Source organism: Lynx canadensis, chromosome D1, assembly GCF_007474595.2.
Source record: "Lynx canadensis isolate LIC74 chromosome D1, mLynCan4.pri.v2, whole genome shotgun sequence".
In the NCBI taxonomy this organism is placed as follows: domain Eukaryota; kingdom Metazoa; phylum Chordata; class Mammalia; order Carnivora; family Felidae; genus Lynx; species Lynx canadensis.
The window spans coordinates 21044509-21069356 of NC_044312.2; the positions used below are offsets into that span (position 1 = coordinate 21044509).

Below are 24848 nucleotides of genomic sequence, written 5' to 3' on the forward strand. Positions count from 1 at the left end.
TGCTTATGTTTGTAAGTTCCTCTTTCCGGGGTGCTGCCATCCTTTACTTTATCCTCCCTTACGCCTACCGCCTCCTAGGACAATATTACGGAATAGGCATAACATATACAGTGTTGCATAGCACCTGGTGCATAATAAGTATTCAGCTGATAGTAGTTATTATTGACGTTATTATTTTTTTGCTTAGTCTGTTCTCTGTCTTCCACCAGGCACTTAGGGCCCTGAAACACGCTCTACAGCCCGCAGTAGAGGATGTTTCTGTGAACTGGGATTTGCCTCGTGGTCTGTCTGCTAAAACGCTTTCACCTGAACAGACTGTCCTCTATAAGGGTCAGAGGTTAATTGTCTATGCCCAGTTGACTGGGACCATGCCGGTGAGTTCCAATTCTTGTTTGTTCCTCTAGTCAGGGTAGTTACGGCCCCGACCTCTGCTCTAGACAATTTTCTTAAAACTGGTGGAGTCTCATCAAATGATCACACTTGTCGGGTGGAGCCCACCTACCCCCTTCTCCATGATTTCAGTTTCTGATTTCCTGAGCTACCTGGGTCCTAGTCAGAAATTTTAATGTGTTGGGTTGGGAGGGGCCCCAGTTGTGACCTTTCTCTTGGTGACCTCTCCCTTCCATCACGTCTACTCTTCTCTACTTTGCAGCCAGAAGAGGGAACAGGAGAAGTTTGCCTCAACTACACACTCCAGGGCAAGAGTTGTGAGAATAAGGTGACATTTTCCCTACAACCCAAGCTTGATGACAAGTGAGAATCCAGTTTTCCTTCACTGTTTTATTTTATTTTATTTTTTTTTGGGGGGGGGTCTCTGCCATCCTTGAGGGTTGACTTCTCTCTCTTAATTTGGGCCTCAATTGTGTCCCTACAAACACTTCTCCTTTCCGACCCATTCAAGCTTCTCTCTCCCTTTATCTGGCTTTTTCGTCCCTTTGCCAAGGCTAACTTTCGAGGGCCCTGAGGAACTGGTATGTGTGTGCTCTTCCCTAAGTCACAGGGGTTCTTTTCTTCTAGCTTCACTATTCACCGCCTTGCTGCCAAGGCCTTTCTCCAGAGCATGGACATAGGCTTCGGGGAGACTCCAGCAAAAACTAAAAAAGATGTGCTGAAAGTCAGCATTGACTGTGGAGTCATAAGCTCCCACACAGCTTTCATTGCCATCAACAAGGATGTCAACAAGCCAGTTCAGGGGCCCCTGGCTTGTAGGGACATTCCAAGGCCGGTTCTGCTGTGTGCTGCTGCGCCGATGCCACAATGCAAAAGAGTTGGTGAGTGGGTTTTACCCCATTTGAACTCATGTGACACAAGGGGCCCTAGATACGTAAACATGTCATTTGAAGTAAAAGCTTGTGAACTTGAATTTTTTTTCCTTGCCTCTCCACATCTAGGATTTCTGGCTGCTGTGGTCCCTTTCTAGGGGACTAGAAAATATCCCACCGGCAAGGAGATTTTAAATAACCCAAGGGGGAAAAAAAACAAGAAAAATGAAAACAGAAAGTACACATACACATTGAGTATTCACACAGTCTAAATCTGAGGCTGATGTAGCCTATGGAGAATTAGATGGGTAATGATTATACAGGTGGCTGATGGTAGTGATTTGGTAGTGTTAGGGAATGGGTGTCTCAAGCGTCAGTCAGGTGGGCTTGAGTACAGATATTAGGGGCTTGAGGGTTAGGGTCAGGTAGAGAAATTCCCTGGGCAGGATTCTGTGGCCAGAGGGGAATGTGTGATGTTGGTAGTAGAGGCAGGCTTCCAGTTGCACCCAGATTTTTGTTTTAGTGGTACCATTTATTTAAATAGAGTAACTAAAAAAAACAGGAGCCAGTGTAGAGGGTAGTATGTTGAATTGTTTTTGAGTACTTTGAACTTGAGATCCCTATGGCATATTCATATGAAGATGTCCAGTAGAAAGATAGATAGATGGTTCTGCCATTCAGAGGAAAGCTCAGGGATGAAGATACACATTTGGGAGTATTTAACATATAAATAATAACTAAAGTCATGAGAAGAGATAAGATTATCAGAAGGCATGTACAGAGTGAGACGAAAGGGGGACGAAATGGAAACACTGAAGAAAACCCAGTATCTAGGGATGGGTAGTAAGAGGATTCCCCACACCAGAATGAAAAGGAATGAAGTAGGATGAGAAGAAGTGAGTGCACATCCAAAACAAATGAAATATGATTTTAAAAAGTGGAATTATCAAAGTGTAAGATACTGCAGACAAGTCAAAGTAGAGACTGAAGGGGGACTATTGGGTTACTATCAGAGAAGTTCTTGCTGCTGTAATCAAGGGCGATTTCATTGGCTTCGGTCAGGAAAGAATCCATATTACAGGACGTTAAAGAGTAAAGAGAGGTAGGAAATGAATGTATAGACACTTTTGATAAACATGAAGCTGGAAAGGGAAGGGAATAGAGAGTGGTGTCTACAGAAGTTGTAGAGTTGAGGTGGAATTTTGTGTGTTATTATCTCTTTAAAGTTTCAGAATGGGGGAGATTTGAGGATGCTGTAATGCCCAAGTCAGAGTGTCAGCAGGGAGGGCTGACACTTTTGGGGCGGGGGGAATGGGGTAGCTAACTGAGACGGGTGTCTGAGGAAGTGGGAGACGATGACTTCTAGAGCAGCAGTGAAATCCAGGAAGGACAAGTATTAGGACACTCACCCACTGTTGCCAGGAAGGAGAGGAAAGGTGGTGGAATTTGATTCCAGTTCACAAACTGAGAGGCAAGTGCTTAGAGTTTCCGTCTGATAGGTTTTCTATAGTTTTAGTGAAAGAGACAGCAAGACTAGCTACTGAGTCTGAGACAAAAAGAGGTAGAAGAGAGAGTTTGAGGAAAGGGTTTCAAGTAGCTCTGTGGACAATTAGTGCAATTCCCAGGGAAAAATAAAGCCTTTGCCCAGGAGTGTTGAGGGTCCAGTTTAGTTTTGATTCTTTGCCTTTTTTAGTGACCAAACTAGCAGAGAGGAGCACAGTCCATGTGATTCATTTTGGCAGGACTCAGCAGCTTTGGTGTAAGAACAAAGGCAGCAGAGTGTTGATGTACTTTCAAGGTTGGGGTATTACCGGATGGGTGTCATGAAAAGGAAATCAGGGACATGGAATTGAAGAGAGTGGTTAGGTGTTGGACCTGGAACTGAAGCTAAATAGGAGAGAGACTAAAGATAAAAGGAAGGGGATTATAGGGAAAAAGCAGAGGCGACACAGATATAGAGGTCCAGATGAAGTCAAAGACCAGGCAAAATAGAGATCTCTGAGTTAGAAGGCTCCAAAGATTGGATACTGTATTTAAAAAGTGGGATTTTTTTTTTCAATTTGCTTTTTTTTTTTTTTTGTACAGGTGGAACAATTCTGCTGGATAACAAGATTCTGGCTTGGGAGGGAGTGGCTGAGGTTGCAGCCATTTGATTTGAGAAAGTTAAGACGCTTTGAATGAGGCTGCTGGATAGGTTATCTACAAGGGTACTGAAATCTCAAGATGATGGCAGGCTGTGCAATGAAGTGGGAGTCTAGAAACTAGCATTCAGATGCTTTTGTGAATAATGGGAAGTGACAGAGAAGGTTGGAGGTTGACAGCAGGAAGAGTATGAGGAAGGTAATCCAAGTGAGGGTGAAGGAGTAATGAGCTGGAAGCCACCTTTGTGACTAACGAGGTTGCCAGTCCCACCTCCCCAACCTGGGTACTTAGACTATGGTACCTCAGGAGAGCGCCATGTGAGAGGGACAGAGAGAGAACAGTTCTGGGAAGAAGAAGATTAGTTTTAAGTTAAGATAAGTAGTTGGAAGAAGCCTCCTGTAATGAAATGAAAGATGCAGGAAAGATCATTGTCGGATATCGAGTGTTCAGAGGACACAGCAGGAAGGGCTCAGGAGGTAAGGGTGTGTGCAGGAGGTGGGCTCACAGGAGAAGGAAAAAAGATGGTGGCTGAGGCAGACATGCATAGGAGGACATGTGTCCCACTTTCTCAGTGCCCTTTGCCTATATAGCAGAGAGCAGACGGTGCCTCAGTCTCAATGTCTATACTGGTGGTTTTCAGCTCATTTAAAGGCCTCGTCCTCCTACCCACCTCGTGCATCTCGGCCCACACGGACCAATCAGTACTTGAGCATGTCATGTCAGCTGAATGTTCACAAAAGTCTCTGTAAGCCCATGGTTAATGAGGGCCTGTGCTCTCCAGGTGAGCATGTTTCCAGGGACTTTTCCTCACCCATGTTTGTCTATCACATGTATAAGACTAGACACACTCAGCCCTCTGGGTCATAGATCAGAGAAGAAATGCATGTTTCTCAAAGAGACTTCTCTTGAGATGGAAAGAGCTCATTGTCCCACCAATAGGACCAACTTGGAGACTCACCCTACAGGTGAGATGGGACTCATTGCTCTGCTCTGATCTATGGGGACCAAAGAACTAATCTTCAACGCTTCTGCTTCCCTGGCTAGCTGGAAGGTAATCTGTTTGAAAAGTGGCAGGCAGAGGATGATATTTGTCCAGTCCCTATGCTTGCCAGGGTCAGCCCACCTTCACTACTCTACAATACAGGACCCTGAAACTACCCAGCAGAGTGTGGGTTAAGGCCTGGCTGAACGCACCCCCTTTGCCATCTCAGCTCATCCAGCTTGCCTGCAGAACTCTCCCGCCCTCCCGCTGCAGAACTCTGCTGCCACCCTGTTTGGGTCCCCGCTGCACTGGTCAGTCTTCTGCAAGTTGGATTTGAGAGTAGATCTTCCTGATGCTGGCCACTCACTTTCTTTCTGTCACAAAGGGTGTTCCTCAGAACACCAGCTGTGTTCCAAGCAGCTGGACTTCTCACGTACAGGACAAACTGAGTCAAAGTACATTTTGCCACTAAGACGTGTCTTTTCTACTAAAATAGGCTTAAAGGCAACTTCTTTCTAGTCTCTGATTCTTGTAGCAAGAATTTGTGGTATACAGTTGTTTAATTGTTGAAACATCTTCATTGCCATTTACCCTCTACTTATTCATTCCCTTTAGGCTGCTAGTTAAAGAGAGGACTTTATGGTCTCAGGTGGAGTCAGATCCCCGTCCTCCCAACTACTGTGGGGTTTTAGGCAAATTAAATTCACTTCCCAGAGCCTTAGTTCCTTCAGCTGCACAACTACTGACCTCACAGGGTTGTCATGAGAAAATTCTTTTATTTATTTGTTTATTTATTTATTTACATCCAAGTTAGCAGATAGTGCAACAATGATTTCAAGAGTAGATTCCTTAATGCCCCTTACCAATTTAGCCCATCCCCCCCTCCCACAACCCCTCTAAGCAACCCTCAGTTTGTTCTCCATATGTTCTCTGTATGTCTCTTATGTTTTGTCCCCCTTCGTTTTTATATTATTTTTGTTCCCCTTCACGTATGTTCATCTGTTTTGTATCTTAAATCTCTCACATGAGTGGAGTCGTATGATATCTGTCTTTATCTGACTAATTTCGCTTTGCATAATACCCTCCAGTTCCATCCAGGTAGTTGCAAATGGCAAGATTTCATTCTTTTTGATTGCCGAGTAATACTCCATTGTATATATACACCACATCTTCTTTATCCATTCATCCATCAATGGACATTTGGGCTCTTTCCGTACTTTGGCTATTGTCAATAGTGCTGCTATAAACATTGGGATGCATGTGCCCCTTCAAAATAACACATCTGTGTCCCTTGGATAAATACATGGTAGTTCAATTTCTGGGTTATAGCGTAGTTCTATTTTTAATTTTTTGAGGAACCTCCATACTGTTTTCCAGAGTGGCTGCATCAGTTTGCATTCCCACCAGCAGCGCAAAAGAGATCCTCTTTCTCCGCATCCTCGCCAACATTGATTGTTGCCTGAGTTGTCAATATTAGCCATTCTGACAGGTGTGAGGTAGTAGGTATCTCATTGTGGCTTTGGTTTGTATTTCCCTGAGGATGAGTGATGTGGAGCATTTTTTCATGTGTCGGTTGGCCATCTGGATGTCTTCTTTGGAGAAGTGTCTATTCATGTCCTTTGCCCATTTCTTCACTGGATTTTGATAAGTTCTTTATAGATTTTGGATACTAACCCTTTATCTGATATGTCGTTTGCAAATATCTACTCCCATTCCATCAGTTGCCTTTTAGTTTTGCAGATTGTTTCCTTCACTGTGCAGAAACTTTTTATTTTGATGAGGTCCCAATAGTTCCTTTCTGCTTTGGTTTCCCTTGCCTCCAGAGACATGTTGATAAGAAGTTGCTGCAGCTGAGATCAAAGAGGTTTTTGCTTGCTTTCTGCTCTAGGATTTTGATAGATTCCTGTCTTACATTTAGGTCTTTCATCCATTTTGAGTTTATTTTTGTGTACAGTATAAGAAAGTGGTCCAGGTTCATTTTTCTGCATGTCGCTGTCCAGTTTTCCCAGCACCACTTGCTGAAGAGACTGTCTTTTTTTTTCCAATATATGAAATTTATTGTCAGATTGGTTTCCATACAACACCCAGTGCTCATCCCAAAAGGTGCCCTCCTCAATACCCATCACCCACCCCCCCTTCCTCCCACCCCCCCATCAACCCTCAGTTTGTTCTCAGTTTTTAAGAGTCTCTTATGCTTTAGCTCTCTCCCACTCTAACCTCTTTTTTTTTTTTCCTTCCCCTCCCCCATGGGTTTCTGTTAAGTTTCTCAGGATCCACATAAGAGTGAAAACGTATGGTATCTGGGCGCCTGGGTGGCTCAGTTGGTTAAGCAGCCGACTTGGCTCAGGTCGTGATCTCACGGTCCGTGAGTTCGAGCCCCGCGTCGGGCTCTGTGCTGACAGCTCAGAGCCTGGAGTCGGTTTCAGATTCTGTGTCTCCCTCTCTCTGCACCCCCCACCCCCCGTTCATGCTCTGTCCCTCTCTGTCTCAAAAATAAATAAACGTTAAAAAAATTAAAAAAAAAAAAAGAAAACATACGGTATCTGTCTTTCTCTGTATAGCTTATTTCACTTAGCATAACACTCTCCAGTTCCATCCACGTTGCTACAAAAGGCCAGATTTCATTCTTTTTCATTGCCACGTAGTACTCCATTTTGTATATAAACCACAATTTCTTTATCCATTCATCAGTTGATGGACATTTAGGCTCTTTCCATAATTTGGCTATTGTTGAGAGTGCTGCTATAAACATTGGGGTACAAGTGCCCCTATGCATCAGCACTCCTGTATCCCTTGGGTAAATTCCTAGCAATGCTACTGCTGGGTCGTAGGGTAGGTCTATTTTTAATTTTTAAAAAAAAAATTTTTTTTAACGTTTTATTTATTTTTGAGACAGAGACAGAGCATGAACGGGGGAGGGTCAGAGAGAGGGAGACACAGAATCTGAAACAGGCTCCAGGCTCTGAGCTGTCAGCACAGAGCCCGACGCAGGATCTTGAACTCACGGACCACGAGATCATGACCTGAGCCAAAGTCGGCCGCTTAACTGACTGAGCCACCCAGGTGCCCCTATTTTTAATTTTTTGAGGAACCTCCACACTGTTTTCCAGAGTGGTTGCACCAATTTGCATTCCCACCAACAGTGCAAGAGGGTTCCCATTTCTCCACATCCTCTCCAGCATCTATAGTCTCCTGATTTGTTCATTTTGGCCACTCTGACTAGCGTGAGGTGATATCTGAGTGTGGTTTTGATTTGTATTTCCCTGATGAGGAGCGACATTGAGCATCTTTTCATGTGCCTGTTGGCCATCCGGATGTGAAGAGACTGTCTTTATTCCATTGGATATCCTTTCCTGCTTTGTCAAAGATTAGTTGGCCATACATTTGTGGTTCTCTTTCTGGATTCTCTATTCTGTTCCATTGATCTGAGTTTCTGTTTTGGGGCTGGTACCATACTGTCTTTATGGTTACAGCTTTGTAATATAGCTTGAAGTCTCGGATTATGATGCCTCCAGCTTTGGTTTTCTTTTTCAAGATTGCTTTGGCTATTTGGGGTCTTTTCTGGTTCCATTCAAATTTTAGGATTGTTTGTTCTCACTCTGTGAAGAATGCTGGTGTTATTTTGATAGGTAATGCATTGAATATGTAGATTGCTTTGGATAGTATTGACATTTTAACAATATTTGTTCTTCCTATTCAGGAGCATGGAATATTTTTTCCATTATTTTGTGTCTTCACTTTCTTTCATAAGCTTTCTATAGTTTTCGGTGTATAGATTTTTCACCTCTTTGGTTAGATTTATTCCGAGGTATTTTATGGTTTTTGATGCAATTGTACATGGGATTGGTTCCTTGATTTTCTGTTGCTTCATTGGTGTATAGGAATGCAACCGATTTCTGTGCATTGATTTTATACCCAGTGACTTTGCTGAATTCATGGATTGGTTCTAGCAGTTTTTTGGTGGAATCTTTTGGGTTTTCCATATAGAGTATCATGTCATCTGTGAAGAGTGAAGGTTTGACTTCCTCTTGGCTGATTTGGATGCCTTTAATCCTTTGTATTGTGTGATTGCTGGGGCTAAGACTTCTAATAGTATGTTGAATAACAGTGGTGAGAGTGGACATCCCTGTCTTGTTCCTGACCTTAGGGGGAAAGCTCTAAGTTTTTCCCCGTTGACAATGATATTAGCAGTTGTTCTTTCATATGTGGTTTTAATGATCTCGAGATATGATCCTTCTATCCCTACTTTTTTGAGGGTTTTTATCAAGAAAGGATGCTGTATTTTGTCAAATGCTTTCTCTGCATCTATTGAGAGGATCATGTGGTTTCTGTCCTTTCTTTGATTGATGTGATGTATCACATTGATTGTTTTGTGAATATTGAACCAGCCCTGCATCACAGGTATAAATCCAGCTTGGTCGTGGTGAATAATTCTTTTAATGTATTGTTGGATCCAGTTGGCTAGTATCTTGTTGAGGATTTTTGCATCCATGTTCATCAGGGAAATTAGTCTGTAGTTCTCCTTTTTAGGGAGGTCTTTGGTTTTAGAATCAAGGTAATGCTGGCTTCATAGAAAGAGTGGAAGTTTTCCTTCCATTTCTATTTTTTGGAACAGCTTCAAGAGAATAGGTGTTAACTCTTCCTTAAATGTTTGGTAGAATTCCCCTGGAAAGCCATCCGGCCCTGGACTCTTGTTTTTGGGAGATTTTTGATTACTGATTTGATTTCTTTACTGGTTATGGGTCTGTTCAAATTTTCTATTTCTTCCTGTTTCAGTTTTGGTAGTTTATATGTCTCCAGGAATTTGTTCATTTCTTCATATTGCCCATCTTATTGGCTTATAATTGCTCATAATATTCTCTTATTATTTTTGTATTTCTGCTGTGTTGGTTGTAATCTCTCCTCTTTCATTCTTGATTTTATTTATTTGGGTCCTTTCCTTTTTATTTTTGATCAAACTGGCTAGGGGTTTATCAATTTTGTTAGTCCTTTCAAAAAACCAGCTTATGGTTTCATTGATCTGTTCTACTGTTTTCTTTTTTTGTTTGTTTTTTGTTTTTTTGGTTTTGATAGCATTGGTTTCTGCTACAATCTTCATTATTTCCTGTCTTCTGCTGGTTTTGGGTTTTATTTGGTGTTCTTTTTCCAGCTCTTTAAGGTGTAAGGTTAGGTTATGTATCTGAGACCATCTTCCTACTTCAGGAAGGCCTGAAGTATTGCTATATACTTCCCTCCTATGACTGCTTTTGCTGTGTCCCAGAGGTTTGGGGCTGTGGCGTTATCATTTTCATTGGCTTCCATGTACTTTTTAATTTATTCTTTAACTTCTTGGTTAGCCCATTCATTTTTTAGTTGGATGGTCTTTAGTCTCCAAGTATCTGTTATCTTTCCATATTTTTTTTCTTGTGGTTGATTTCGAGTTTCATAGCATTGTGGTCTGAAAATATGCACAGTGTGATCTTGATCTTTGTTGAAATTGTTGAGGGCTGATTTGTGTCCCCATACGTGATCTATTCTGGAGAATGTTCCAAGTGCACTGGAGAAGAATGTGTATTCCACTGCTTTAGGATAAAATGTTCTTAATATATCTGTTAAGTCCATCTGGTCCAGTGTCATTCAAAGCCATTGTTTCCTTGTTGATCTTCTGTTTAGATGATCTGTCCATTGTTGTAAGTGGGGTGTTGAAGTCCCCTACTATGGTATTATTATCAAAGAGTTTCTTTATGTTTGTGTTAATTGATTTATATATTTGGGTGCCTCATGTTTGGAGTCTACATGTTTACAATTGTTAGATATTCTTGGTGGATGGACCCCTTACTTATGATATAATGCCCTTCTTCATCTCTTGTTACAGTCTTTATTTTAAAATCTAGATTGTCTGATATAAGTATGGCTACTCTTGCTTTCTTTTGGTGACCATTAGCATGATAGATGGTTCTCCATACCTTTACTTTCTATCAGAAGGTGTCTTTAGGTCTAAAATGGGTCTCTTGTAAACAGCATATAGATGGATATTGTTTTCTTATCCATTCTGTTACCCTATGTCTTTTGATTGCAACATTTAGTCCACTGATATTTAGAGTGAGTACTGAAAGGTATGAATTTATTGCCTTATGTTGTCTGGAGAGTTGGAATTTCTGGTGGTGTTCTCTGGTCCTTTCTAGTCTTTGTCACTTTTGGTTTTTTTTTTTTTTTTTTTTTTTGGTTGTTTATTTATTTGTTTTCATCTTTTCTCCCCTCAGAGAGTCCCCCTTAAAATTTCTTGCAGGGCTGGTTTAGTGGTCACAAACTAATTTTTATTTGTCTTGGAAACTCTTTATTTCTGCTTCTGTTTTTGAATGGCAGCCTTTCTGGATAAATTATTCTTTGCTGCATATTTTTCTGATTGAGCACATTGAATATATCCTGCCACTCCTTTCTGACCTGCCAAGTTTCTTGTGGATAGGTCTGTTGCGAACCTGCTCTGTCTTCCCTTGTACGTTAAAGACTTTTTTTCCCCTTGCTGCTTTCATGATTCTTTCCTTGCCTAAGTATTTTGTGAATTTGACAATGATATGTCTTGTTGAGGGTTGGTTTTTGTTGAATCTAATGGGAGTCCTCTGTGCTTCCTGGATTTTGATGTCTGTGTCCTTCCCAAGGTTAGGAAAGTTTTCTGCTGTGATTTGCTCACATAAACCTTCTACCCCTTTTTCTCTCTCTTTATCTTCTGGGACTCCTATGATTCTGATGTTACTCCTTTTTAATGAGTCACTGAGTTCTCTAATTCTTAAATCGTGCTCTTTTGCCTTAGTCTCCGTCTTTCTGCTTCATTGTTCTCCATAAGTTTGTCCTCTATATCGCCGATTCACTGTTCTGCTTTATCTACTCTTCCATTCTTGCTGCCGTGACAACCATTCGAGATTGCAGCTCAGTTATAGCATTTTTTATTTCATCCTGACTAGCTTTTACTTCTTTTATCTCCACAGAAAGGGTTTCTAATCTATTTTCAACCCCAGCTAATATTATTATTGTGATTCTAAATTCTTGTCCAGACATCTTGCTTGTATCTGTGTTGATTAAACCCATGGCTGTCATTTCTTCCTGTTGTTCCTTTTGAGGTGAATTACTTCGTTTTGTCATTTTGAAGGAAGAAAAGGAATTAATAAACTAAAAAAAAAGTACAATTAAAAACAACACAAAGAAATCAAATAAAGGATGCTAGAAATTAGGTGTGTTTTGGTCTGGTTGTTGAAAGGAGCTTGATAAATTAGAGAAAAAAGGGAAATATAAGAAAAAAAGAAAAAAGGAAAATGTTTGAAAATTTGAGAAAATGAATACAATAAAATAGAATAAAACGAGATGATGGAAGTAATAATTTTAAGAATTTACAAAAAAGTTAAAAATTTAGAAAAAATTAAAGATATATTTTTAATAATGGAAAATAAAAATAATGTTTTTCTCTTTCTGCATTCAAGAAAAGAAAAGAAAAAGAAAAAAATTGAATAGATTGACCAGCAAACAGACTGAAATACGATTGAAATTACATCAGTCTCCCCTAGAAGTCGAACTGTGAATCACTTTATAGTCTATAGACTAAGCACATGGAGAGACTCTTGGTGTTCCTCAAGAGCTCTGTTGGCCCAGTTGGGCGGGGCTTAGTATAACAGCTCCATTCTCCAGTAGATGGCACTGCTTACCTCACAGGGGTGGATTGTTGTGGCATATAGAGGCGTTTATGCCCATGTGCAGGAGGGATGAAAATGGCGTTGCCCAGCTACCTAGTCTCTAGTATTGGAGCTCTGTGCTCTCCCTGACTAGCAATCAAGCACCCCTCCTTTGTCTCCGGCTTCTGTTCACTTCTCGCTTTTACACTGTCTGTGACGAAGCTGTCAGGCTGCCAGGTGGCACCTCCCTCCTGAGTTTTATTTCAGATGGGGCTGTGTTTCCCAGCCCCTCACTTCTGAGGGACTGTGGCTTTGACCCATTCTGGCCTTCTGGAGGAGGGTCTGGCTGAGCAATGGCCTGGTGCCAGTCCTCCTCAAGGAATGTTCATGAGACTCTGCCGCTGCTGATGCTCAGAGACTGTGACTAGGCACCAGTCCACCCATGAAAAATTTCATGCAGTTGTGTAGCAGCAGCATTTCCGGGATTATGGCAAATCACAACACACATCTGGCACCAGGCTTCCCTCTTAACATCCTTGTTCCAACACCAGTGAATGTGGTTGTTCTCCAGGGTCTGCTAGGATCTTTGGCTGTAGGCATGGTTCACAGCCTCCACCAAATATCTTCCAAGCAATGAAACTGCCTGTCCAAGACATAACGCCCCAGGAATTGAAGGACCTTGATGCTGGTTCCTGGGGATTTGACCTTCCCACCAGAGCACCGCCAGGTATCGAGCTGTAGAGTTTCAGACTCTATGCTTCCCTGTTTATAGTGTCTTAATGGAATTTAAACACTCTCCTTTCTCCTTCCTCCTTTCTCCCTTTTTTGTTCAGTCCCTTGCATACTCTTCCTTTTCTCTCCAGCCGCTTTTGGCGGGGGGTGCTTTCCCATACTCTCCCCACCCCCCATCTCCGTCTTCTCTCTGCAAGCAAAAACAGCATTCTGCCCTCCACAGCTTCTCTCTCCACCAGTTCACCTCTCTGCACTGCGTACCTGCCAAGTTCTGTGGTTCAGGTTGTGCAGATTATTGTATTAGTCCTCAAGTCAGTTTTCTAGGTGTGCAAGATGGTTTAGTGTTGATCTGGCTCCATTTCAGGGATGAGAGATGCAAAAGAACTTCCATGCTGTTCTGCCATCTTGGCCACTTTGAGAAAATTCTTCATGGTAGCCACAGAGTAGCTTTACTTTGTGTTGGTTTCCTAGGCCTTCCTCACTTAGAATATTCCAGCTCTGACCATCCTCTTAGCAAAGATGAAAGAAAAGTTACCTAGCAGTGGTGAGCTTCTGGTTTTTGTGAGCTATTTAGCAACTACTTTTTGTATGGAACCCAGGAAGGGCCTTCCATACTTTTTGTACATTTTGAGTGTTAGCAAAGCTGAGGTTCAAACTAAGACTGTTGAAATTCAGAGATTTTTTCCCCCATTAGAGTAGAATTGTTTTCTAGTTATGGTTTTTCTCACCTGCTAATTTCCAAGTTGCTCTAAGTACACCATCACATATGATAGATAACCAGATGTGAGATACTTTCTGTGTGGTCTTTAAGCAACTGTTGTAGCACCCAGATAAGACACTAGACTACCCTTTGAGGTACGTTGCTAGGTGCTTCCTTTATATCTGCTTTCTTTTGAAAATTTTTATAATTAAAATTCAAGCTACATTGGTGTAGAATTTTTTTTAATATACATCAAGTTTTAAGGCCCATTTAAATAGGACTGGATAAAACTTTAAGCAGCATTATCATGTGGGTTCTTTAGTTCCTCGTATCTTTTCCTTGTTGCTAAATTTTTAAGTGTAGCTCCCCTAGATTTAGTATATCATTCAGGTGCCCTACATTGTCACAGAGAAAATACCTGCCTCCCAGGGGAAGGACTATGACAGGTATCTTGGTAGGATCTGCTTAGCTCTGTGCTGTCACTATAGCCTGTCTTTCTCAGGTATGCTAAGACCTGTCTTTCTCAGGTATACTAAGGGATCGTAGCTCTATAATTTCTCACGCTCTTTTTTTGTTCCCCAAAGTCTTTGGAGAGACTTATCTGGTGCAGCTGATATCCCTCCAAAATGCAGATGGTTCCTGGGATCTAGATGAAGATCTGGCCAGGATCCTAGGTATAAGTTTGAAAGACCTATGGTCTGCACTCCCTGTCAAGGTAAGATTCAGAGAAGAAAAAGGAGTATGTATGTTTTTGAGGGGTTGGGGTCGGTCATGAGATTGGGGTGATTCATGACTCATCTGAGAAAGGAGACTATAGGAGGCCATAGACTAAATTGATTTCTAATAAATAGATGTTGAAGATTTTTCTTGGTATGTTAGAGAAGAACGAACAAGGAACTAAGAGCCTAGTTGGTGGGAGTTGATGGATGACAAAGGGAAAGCAAACATCTTCTTTCACTTCATATTCCCCATCAGTCATCTTAGTTAGAATAACTAACATTTTTTGAGCAATTACTCTCTGCCAGGCACATGCTAAGCACTTAACATCCACTGACTTATTCATCATAATAATTAAAGTAAATCCTATTCACATTATTGCTATTTTATATAGAACCATAATACTGTGTCTGAGTTTTCCCAGCCAGTCAGTGGCAGAGCTGGATTCAGTTCTAGAACTGTCTTCAGAATCTACATTGCTACTAATTTGTGCATGTGGCCCACAAATCAGCAAAATTTCACTGAAGTCAGGACAGGTATTAATAGGGAATCACCTAGTTATTTCAAATGTGTCTAAGTCTGCTAATGAGGACAAATTTCATTCCAGAATTTCAAGGCAACTTACCAAATCTTCTGAGAAATTGTTAAATATGGACAAAGACCAAAAGCCTGAAGGACAGGTGTTGTTCTGAATTTTCAAAATGTGAAAGGTGGTTAAATAAACCTCAGGGACACCTGGGTGGCTCAGTTGGTTGAGCATTGGGCTCTTGACTTTGGCTCAGGTCATGATCTCATGGTTCATGAGTTCAAGCCCCACACGGGTCTCTGCACTAACAGCGTAGAGCCTGCTTGGGATTCTCTCTCCCCTCTCTTTCTGTCCATACCCCACTCATGCTCTCTCTCTCTCAAAATAAGCTTAAAAGAAACTTTTTAAATGATTAAAAAAAAACCTTCAAAAATCCTATACCTGCATCAACTAATACAGTATCCACTTGTCCCATGGCTATTGAGCAATTGAAATATGGCTAATGCAAATGAGGAACCAAATTCGTAATTGAATTAAAATGGGATGTAATTGTGAAACACATGCTGATTTTAAGACTTACTGTAAAAAATGCAAATATTCATTAATAATTATTTTTATATTGATGTTAAAATGGTATTTTGAATGTGTTAGGTTAAATAAAACATATTAGTAAAATAATTGTACCTGTCTATTTTTATATTTTTACACATGGCTACTAGGACATTTAGGATTATATGTGTGTGTGACATTATATTTCTACTAAAAAAACTGTTCTAGAACAAATAATTAAAAGGATAATTTATAAACCATTGGAAAAAGATATAAGAATCATGATGTTCTAACTCGGTTTTATTGGGAAACCAATGACATGTCAGACTAACATTTCCTTCTTCGACATGGTAACTGGGCCAACCAATCCAGGGAGTCAGGAACCCTGGGGTATCTGAATTTCATTAAGGAATTTGAATTTTTTAAACGATGAGTATATGGACTGAGAACAAACTCACTGAAAATTCATTGCACTGAATAATGAATTTTTTCAAACTTACAACAGGTTTTTGGAGCCACCAGGCTCTGCATTCTCTGGAGGTTTATATTTTCAATGAAAATTTAGATCCAGTGCTAAATTTGTAAATTTGCCAAAACTGGGAGATAGAACAGTAACAAAATTGAGATCCCAAAAGACCTTGAACAATGAATGACTTGTAACTTTTCCTGAGGGGGGAAAAAAAACTTACCAGGAATCAAAATACTCTTTTTGCTTCTAAATCTTCAATTTTGTAATCAGAGAATAGAAGCAAAATGACTTAAGACCTATTGCAACATGGAGACTTGGGGTGACTGAAAACTTCATGTGAACCAACGCATGTGATATGTGATCAGTGGAAGGCACAGGGTTTTCAGAAGAGCTGTGTGTGTTATGTATTTGGGGCTGTGGTCATAGAATTTCATAAGTTCACTGACCTCCATATGTGACCACTTAAGGAAGTGTATTTTAGTTTTTATTTTTATTTTTTAAGTTGATTTATTTTGAGAGAGAGAGAGAGAGCAGCGAAGGGGCAGAGAGAGAGGGAGACAGAGAGAATCCCAAGTAGGCTTTACACTGTCAGTGCACAAAGCCGGATGCAGGCCTCAAACCTATGAACCGCGACTTCATGACCTGAGTCAAAATCAAGAGTCGGATGCTTAACCAACTGAGCCACCCAAGTGCCCCTAAGGAGGTATATTTTAAACATCACTGTGATGTTTGTTTCTAGACTAGATCAAGCATGGGGATTCTTATTGCTTTGACATTAGCAGTTCTTTTAAAGAAGAATGAAAGGAATTGAGAATTTTGATTGACAGGACTCCTCACAGAGGACCTGATAGCTGTTTCCAAATTTTAAAGGTCATGATCTAAAAGAACAGTTTTTCTTGATCTGTTGTGTCTATAAACTGAAGGTGGGACCCTGGGTGAAAACTCATTTTCTTTCTTTTTTAAAAAAAGATTTTTTTAATGTTTATTTATTTTTGAGAGAGACACAGAGTGTGAGCAGGGGAGGGGAAGAGAGAGAGAGGGAGGAAGAATCCGAAGCAGGCTCCAGGATCTGAGCTGTCAGCACAGAGCCCGACGTGGGGCTTGACCTCACTGTTGGTGAGGTCATGATCTGAGCCAAAGTCGGACCCTTAACCGACTGAGCCACCCAGGCATCCCTAAAACTCATTTTCTGTTCTCTGCCTGAGACTCTCTCTTGAGTGAACAGTGTGACTCCAGTCCTAGCTGTGTCATTTGCTACAAGGCCAACTTTGGGCAAATCATTTCACTTTCTTATGAATCAGTTTTCTGTCTCAAAAATGTCATTATTGGTGGGCGCTTGGGTGGCTCAGTGGTTAAGTGGCTGACTCTTGGTGTTGGCTCAGGTCATAATCTCATGGTTCTGTGAGTTCAAGCCCCACATGGGGCTTTGCACTGGCAGCCCAGAGACTGCTTGGGATTCCCTCTCTTTTTGTCTCTCTCTCTAGCTCTTTGCCCCTCCCCCACTCATGCTATCTCTGTCTCTCAAAATAAATAAATAAACTTAAAATTGTTTTTTTTAATTGAAAAATGTCATTATGGGTAATTCCTCTTTTTTTTCTTTTGGTTTGGCAAATATTCAAATAAAACATTCAATACTTTATAAAAATATAAAGAAATTATGCACGTATTCTCTTATCATAGTTTGGGAATGCTTGTTGGGGATTTTGTAGGAGTTTTCAGCACCGCCCTGGTGGTTCTGCTGGATTGAAAACTTAAGACTTTTCTACTCTAAGACTCACAATTTTTGCCCTGAGGCTCAGGGCCTGGCTTTACGCCTTGCAAGTAGCAGATGAGGTTCCGAGAGAGCAGGTTGTCACATTTAACAGCAGTTTGGAGCAAAGTGAGTGAGGAGGTGTTTGTGTCCCCTCGAGGGGCCTCCTGCTCCAACTTGGAGGTTTCAGGGAAGTCTCTGTGTGTTGTACAGGATGCAGATTCCTCAAGCTGGGCCACAGTCCTGGCGGTGGTTTGGCTACATGCCAAGGCTAAGCACCAGAAGTGTGAGTGGGAACTTCTGGAAAAGAAGGCCAGAACCTGGATTAACAGTAATGCAGGTAGGAGTTCAGTCCTAAGACCCCATCTCCTTCCCTCCGTCGGAAGCTGGCCATCTTGCCAGGTGTTGAGCCTCCAAGCCTGCTAGAAGATGACTGAGAGGGAGGCCCCGTGGTCCTCTCCCAGTTCAGACCTTTTCTGGACTCCCCCATAGTTCTTTCCTTGTGGGGGGGGGGGGCTGCTGAGAGTGCAGTCTTAAATGGGGGAGGGGGAGGTGAGTAAAGAGGGAAAGGGACAAGGATGGGGACTGTGAATTGTGAGAAGGAGATGACGTGATGTTTATTCTCCTCACCATCTCGGTACTGTACCGAGTGTAAGGCTGGGCTGGAGGTCTCACCCCTTGGGGGTTTATTAGCTCACTGCTGCTCAGTATTTCCGGGGTCTGAGAAGATGAAAGGGAATCTGGGCAGTAGGAAGAGGAAAGTCAGGGGTGTTAAAGAAAGACAGGAGCCGGACTCCGGGGAGACGAGCAGGCCAGTTTAGGGGAGACTCGGGGAAGAACGTTCACTTGTCATTGTGATTCCTCAGCCTAATTCTTGTTTTCTCCTCCTAACAGCCTCCATCAAGAAAAAGCTTGTGAAAGCTGCTATTGCTTTTACCAAGTCCTCCGTGGACCCTGCTGTCTTTGGGATCTGAGGAGACTGTCCAGAGAAAGAAGTGCCTCTCCCCTGCTGCTGCCCTTTCCTTTACGCTCTCCTGCTGTGGTGTGTTTTTCCTTTTACACCTGGCCTGTCAGTTTCTTGACATACAAGTGAAGGATGCCCGTCCCACCTTGCCTCTCTGTTCCCGGTTCCCTTTGGGTAGGGCGATCCGCTGCCCCCCCCAACATGTACCCTCAGCCAAGTGCCAATGGTCCCAGAACCTGTTCCCTTTCTTGGAGGAATTTAAAGCATTTAGATATTTAGATATTTACATTCCTTCCGGGTTTTCCAGAATGACCACATGAAAAACAGGTGACACAGACTCCAGACTAACAGGTACAGCACTGATGTAGGAGATCCCTAAATAAGAGAATTCAGTGCATTATATTTGCCTGTTCCCTTTGGTCTTTTTTTTTTTTTTTTTTTTTTTGAGAGAGAGAGACATGGTACAACTGAGCAAGGGGCAGAGAGAGAGAATCCCACAAGGGGCAAAGGGCAGGGGAGAGAGAGAAGTGGGGCTCACCTGAACTGGGGCTCGAGCTCACCCAGTGTGGGACTCCCAGTGTGGGAACTGTGAGATCATGATCTGAGCCGAAGTCAGATGCTTAACGACTGAGCCAACCAGGCACCCCTATTCCCTTCGATCTTATATACTCATCATGATCAGACTGCTGAGCTATCCAATTTTCTATTCTAAGATAGGACAAAGAGTTGGAAGGGAGGTTGAAAGCCAGCATCGGGATCAGTATAACCTCAAGATCACAAAGAGAGAGACTCCATGGGTCCTCTGTGAGAGGCGGCACTGCTGGTGGCCTTCCCGGTTGATTCCACTTGGATTTTGCTAACCAGTATCACATGCCTTCCCTCCCACTGCCTAAGAGACGGGATTGAATCATACCTTTTGGGGACAGATGTTTCTCCTTAATTGTTAAACTTTTTTTTTTTTTAAGTTTATTTTGAAAGAGAGAGGGTGAGAGGGTGAGCTAGGGAAGGCCAGAGAGAGAGGGAGAGAGAGAGATCCACGCAGGCTCTATGCTGTCACTGTGGGGCCTGACACAGGACTTGATCTCATGAGCCATGAGATCCTGAGCCAAAATAAAGAGTCGGATGCTTCACTGACTGAGCCACCCGGGCACCCCTTAATTGTTAAACATCTTAGTAAGAAGCTAATAATGGAATCTTTCGTCTTGGCCTGAACCCACGAGGCCTCAAAGTCAGGCTCTATAATCTATAATAAAGGAAAAAGTGGGTTTAAAGGTAGCTTTGCCTGAGACCTGAGACTGGATCATTCAGCCCATGAGGAAGAAAGGGGCTCCCCATGCTTGTTTCTGACCTTCATGTCCCACATACTCTGTCCTAGTGGGAATGACCCTATTTGACGTGGTGTCCCCTACGATACTATTGTATCAATATTAAAATGGCTGTCTCTACACTGCACTTTCTTGGGTCTGATCTTTTGTGGACTTATTTTTTGAACCTGCATTGGTTTTATTATCCCTTATTTTCCCTCTCAACGTTGCTGATGCCTGCACGGTTTACACTGGGTCCTGTCCCCTCATCTTCCGTTGTAGGCTGATTTCCTGACTCACATGAGGCAAGGAAAGGACACTGATCAGAAAACCAGTAGTAGAATCCTGACAATACACTTAAATAGTTATGTGATAATGGACAAATGATTTAACCCCCAAGAGCTCAGTATCCCTATATGCAAAACTGGGATTACACTCGAATTCCATTGTCACTTTCATCTTGAATATTCAAGAATACTGAGGAGGACCTCAGTATCTGTTCACTTATGTAGAGAATGGCCTAGACCTGAGTTCTGTTGAGCTGTTGAGTGAACCTCAGGAACATTAGCCTGACTTCATAGTGGAGACCGATCTCCCAGGATTTTCTCACAAGTCTGCTTATGGCTGAGTGTCACCTGTGGAATAGGGCTGTGGCATCACCTGGAAGCTTGCTAGAAATGCAGAGTTTTAGGCAACCCCAAGAACTACCGTATTAAAGTCTGCCTTTTAACAAGGTCTCCAGGTAATTCATGTGAACATTCGAGTTTCAGAAGTGAGGGCTTGGTCTTTATAACATAGCTTGTTTATATCAATGGCTGCCATCTAGATAGGTCCTATTGATGTTGTGACAAGAGACAGCTTCCTAAAGACCATGCAACTTGTAGAACTACCCTGTGCTCATAAAAATATGGCCCTTTACATTTATTGTACAGATCATTTTTTTTTTTTTTATTACGTGTATTATTCCCTTCCCTTTTTCTTACCCTTCAGCTTGTGGACTAGGCTAGAGCTTGGGAACTTCTAGAGCAAAAAACAAAACAATAACAACAAAAGCAATCTTCCAAGTGTCTTCTTTAACATACAGAACTGACTATAGTTTTAAAGTAGGATGGTTTTATTTTTCCATTCGAGCTCATGCAGTAGTAACATGTTGTGCCAACTGTAAAATCCTCAAATTTAAACAAGTGTCGGTCTTCATAATCAACAAGTATGTTTTGGCACATTTATCGAAGCCCACTTTCAAGGCTGGTGCTTCATGTTTTTGGAAAATATAAAGCACCATCTGTACTTTCAGGAACTGATGATCTGGGCAAGGAGCCCAGGAGAGAAACTGAGCTCAACTCCCATTGGGCGTCCTCACCCTGCAGCTCTTTCCTGGCTGCAGAGACTTGGCCACAGGAGGATGGCAGATAGCACTACCTCGAGATTCTTCCACTCACAGTGAGCCCAGTACCTTCCAGAGCAGGGTACCCTACTGCGCATAGACTTAATGAAACCCAGTGCCTCTTTTCCCCAGTTGCAGCATAGTCACGCTGGGATCATGTAGCATGTGCCGTTCCTCTCCCAATTGAGCCGTTGCTTCCTCAAAAACAGTCCATGTGCTTCTAGTATCTGATTGACTAGAAGAAAACCAAGAAAAATCTCATGCAATGAGCTAAGCGCATGTACTGTTTCTCCTACCAGCTTCATCAGTTTTTGCCTCAGGTATTTCGATGATCTCTTGTTAGATTGTGTACACATTTAAGATTACTGCATCTTCTTGGAGAATTCACCCTTTCGTCATTATGTAACACCTATATCCCTGATGGGTTTCCTGGTTCTGAAATCTGCTTTGTTTGAAATGAGTATAGCCACATCAGGTTTCTTTCTTTCTTTTAAAATTTTTTTGTAATGTTTATTTTTGAGAGAGAGAGAGAGAGAGAGAGAGAGAGCTGGGTAGGGGCAGAGAGAGAGGGAAAGAGATAATGCCAAGCAGGCTCTGTGCTGTCAGCACAGAGCCCAACGTGGGGCTTGATCTCACGAAGCCGTTAGATCATGACCTCAGCTGAAACCAAGAGTCAGATGCTTAACTGACTGATCTCATGAACCCGTGAGATCATGACCTGAGCTGAAACCAAGAGTTGGACGCTTAACTGAGCCACCCCGGCACCCTGTGCCAGCTTCCTTTTGATTAGCATTAGCATGGTGTGTGTTTCTTCACCCCTTTACTTTTAATCTATGTACATTTTTATGTTCAAAGTAGGTTTCCTGTGGACAGCATATATACTTGGGGCTCGTTTTTTGTTAATTTGCTCGGATAGCCTTTATTTTTTAATTGACATACTTACCATATTTAAAGTAATTATTAATATAATTGGATTTATATCTATCGTGTTTAACTGTTTTCTATATGTTGCATTCTCCCCTCCCCCTTTTTATTTTGCCTTCTCTGGTTTGAATTAAGCATTTTATGTGACTTCCTTTTATCTCTACTCTCAACATCAATTATATTTCTTAATTTTTAAAATTGTTGCCCTGGAACTTGCAATATACATTTGAAACTAACTTGAAGTTCATCTTCAAATAGCACTATACCACTTTCTGTGTAGTGTAGGCACCTTATAACAGAGTTTTCTTAACCTCCACTCCCACCACTATGGTATAGCTGCTATTCATTTCTCCTACCCATATATATAATGATTACCCGGGATGCCTGGGTGGCTCAGTTGGTTGGGTGACTGACTTCGGCTCGGGTCATGATTTCACGGTTCATGGGTTCAAGCCCTGCATCGGGCTCTGTGCTGACAGCTCAGAGCCTAGAGCCTTCTTCTGATTCTGTGTCTCCCTCTCTCTGCACCTCCCCTGCTCATGCTCTGTCTCTGACTCTCAAAAAATAAATAAATGTTAATGATTACCCAATGCTTTGTTATTGTTATTGCTTTAAAATTGATCTTCTAAATCAATTAAGAGAAAACATTTATTCCACTTTTATTTATTTATTCTCCAACACTCTTTTTTTTTTATGTTGATCTGAATTTCTGACCTAGATCCTTTTCCTTCTTCCTGAAGGATCCCTTGTAACATTCCTTGCAGAACAGGTGTGCCGGAAATGGGTTCCTTCAATTTTTGTTTGGGAAAGTTTTTATTTCTTCACTTTTGAAGGGAAATTTTACTGGAAGAATTTTATATCCTATACCTTATTTTTTTTAATTTACATTTTAGTTAGTTTACAGTGCAATATTGGTTTCAGTATATCCTATGCTCTTCAAACATTTTAACACTTTAAATATTTCACCCCACTCTTGCCTTGCTTGTGTAGTTTTTGATAAGAAATCTACTATAATTCTTCTTATTTTTTTAAAGGGTAAGTTGTTTCTCCCCCACTCAGGCTTCTTTCAAGTTTTTTCTTCGTCTTTGGGTTTTTGTTTATATATATAATATATATTTATTTATATTTATATATATTAAAAATATATATTTATATACATATATATATATTTTTATTCCCCCTTTTGTAAGGATGCTATACTGTCTCTTCTAGGATATATGTTGTTTACTAGAAAGTTTACTTTTCTTGAACCTTGACCTACTTATATGCTTATCCCATGGAAACTGGATACTGTAGTTTGCTTGGCAGATGGGGCTATATCTCAGACCCTGCTAGATTAGTGATAATTCAACTAATATCTGTCTGCTATCTCTGATCCAGAAGCTGTTCCAGTATTCTAGCTTGATGTGGCTACCTGAACCATGTCCCAGGCTTTGATAATGGGAGTGGGGACCAGATACAAGCATGTGAAATCACTTAGGAATTGGTAATGACTGAGGACACCAAATCATTCAAGAAAGTTCCATGTATTCAACTCCCTGATATTTCTATCATTCCCATCTCTCCACCACCAAAGATGTAGAAACTATGAGTTTTATTCCTACATTTATTACTTTAATTCCTCTATTAGGTGGATCACATCTCTTTCATAGAAACCATTAAATTGTCAAGAGGTCAAACAAAGAAACTGAGCACTTTCCTACTAGAAGAAAAAAGAGAAGGAAAGAAAAGAAAGAATGAAAGAAAGAAAGAAAAGGAAAAATATCAGCCTTAAGAAATTTATCACCCTTTAGCCATCATCCTACTCTTTTCCATTTTTGGCTCATAGTTCAAATGTTTCCCAGAGTTTTTGCAGTAAGGGAAGAAATTTTCACTTGGCCATTTCCCCCAGACCCCAGTCTTGCCAACAAACAATAAAGCACCTGTCACTGGACCAAGAATGCCTAGACTTAGCCTTGCTATTTATAATCAGAAAGTTCTGCTGAATGATTAGTTGGGAAACCAGTTGTTTCTGGAATATGCCGGTGACTTACTTAAATTCCTGGAGTAGAGGAAAAAGGAGTTAAACAAGGTTTTCTCTGATTAAAACAAGGATGCTTTCAATATAAGGGAAATTTCCCTGTAAATATACCATAGCAAGACATCTCTCTTGTGGAATATCTACTGAACTTTCTGGGACTCCTACCCTATGAAATAGGACATGAGCTGAACAAGCTGCTCTCTGTCACTGTCTCACTTTCTCCCATAGTGTACGGCCATAATCTTGTCAGAAAACACTACATAAAAACAGTAATGACTGTGAGGGTATACATAAGCCTCTTCTAAATCTCGAGAATGAATCTACTATTAACTCTCCTCTTACACAGGGACAGCTGCTGTCTGTATGGAGTCATTTTTGGAAGCAGTAATGATGTAGTGGAAAGAGGGCTCAGCCTGGGAATGCCTGGGTTCCTTTGTGGTCTAACTTTAGGAAAGTCACAGATGCTCTGAGTTCCAACCCCCTCATTTGTAAAACAGGGCTCATAAGGGCCACCTTACAAAGTTCTTGAGAGAATTAATTAAAATGACATAAAAGTGGGGCGCCTGGGTGGCGCAGTCGGTTAAGCATCCGACTTCAGCCAGGTCACGATCTCGTGGTCCGTGAGTTCGAGCCCCGCGTCAGGCTCTGGGCTGATGGCTCAGAGCCTGGAGCCTGTTTCCCATTCTGTGTCTCCCTCTCTCTCTGCCCCTCCCCCGTTCATGCTCTGTCTCTGTCCCAAAAATAAATAAACGTTGAAAAAAAAATTTTTTTTAAAATGAC

General features: G+C 41.5%; 1 protein-coding gene across 4 annotated transcripts in view; it reads left to right on the forward strand.

The window, feature by feature from the left end:
• Nucleotides 1–19888, forward strand: part of VWA5A (von Willebrand factor A domain containing 5A) — a 37765-nt gene extending 17877 nt beyond the window's left edge. Inside the window, exons 13-19 of one of the 4 annotated variants that reach the window (XM_030332906.2) lie at nucleotides 210–374; nucleotides 653–753; nucleotides 1018–1271; nucleotides 12601–12756; nucleotides 14046–14176; nucleotides 17686–17812; nucleotides 18367–19888. In XM_030332906.2, coding sequence (XP_030188766.1) covers nucleotides 210–374; nucleotides 653–753; nucleotides 1018–1271; nucleotides 12601–12756; nucleotides 14046–14176; nucleotides 17686–17812; nucleotides 18367–18446 — 1014 coding nt within the window. In that variant the 3' untranslated portion in view covers nucleotides 18447–19888. Of the gene's footprint in view, nucleotides 1–209; nucleotides 375–652; nucleotides 754–1017; nucleotides 1272–3347; nucleotides 4117–12600; nucleotides 12757–14045; nucleotides 14177–14785; nucleotides 14913–17685; nucleotides 17813–18366 lie in introns of those variants that run through there. The other 3 variants (XM_032595021.1, XM_030332908.1, XM_030332909.1) reach the window with 3 other exon arrangements.
• The last annotated feature ends 4960 nt before the right edge of the window (nucleotides 19889–24848 follow it).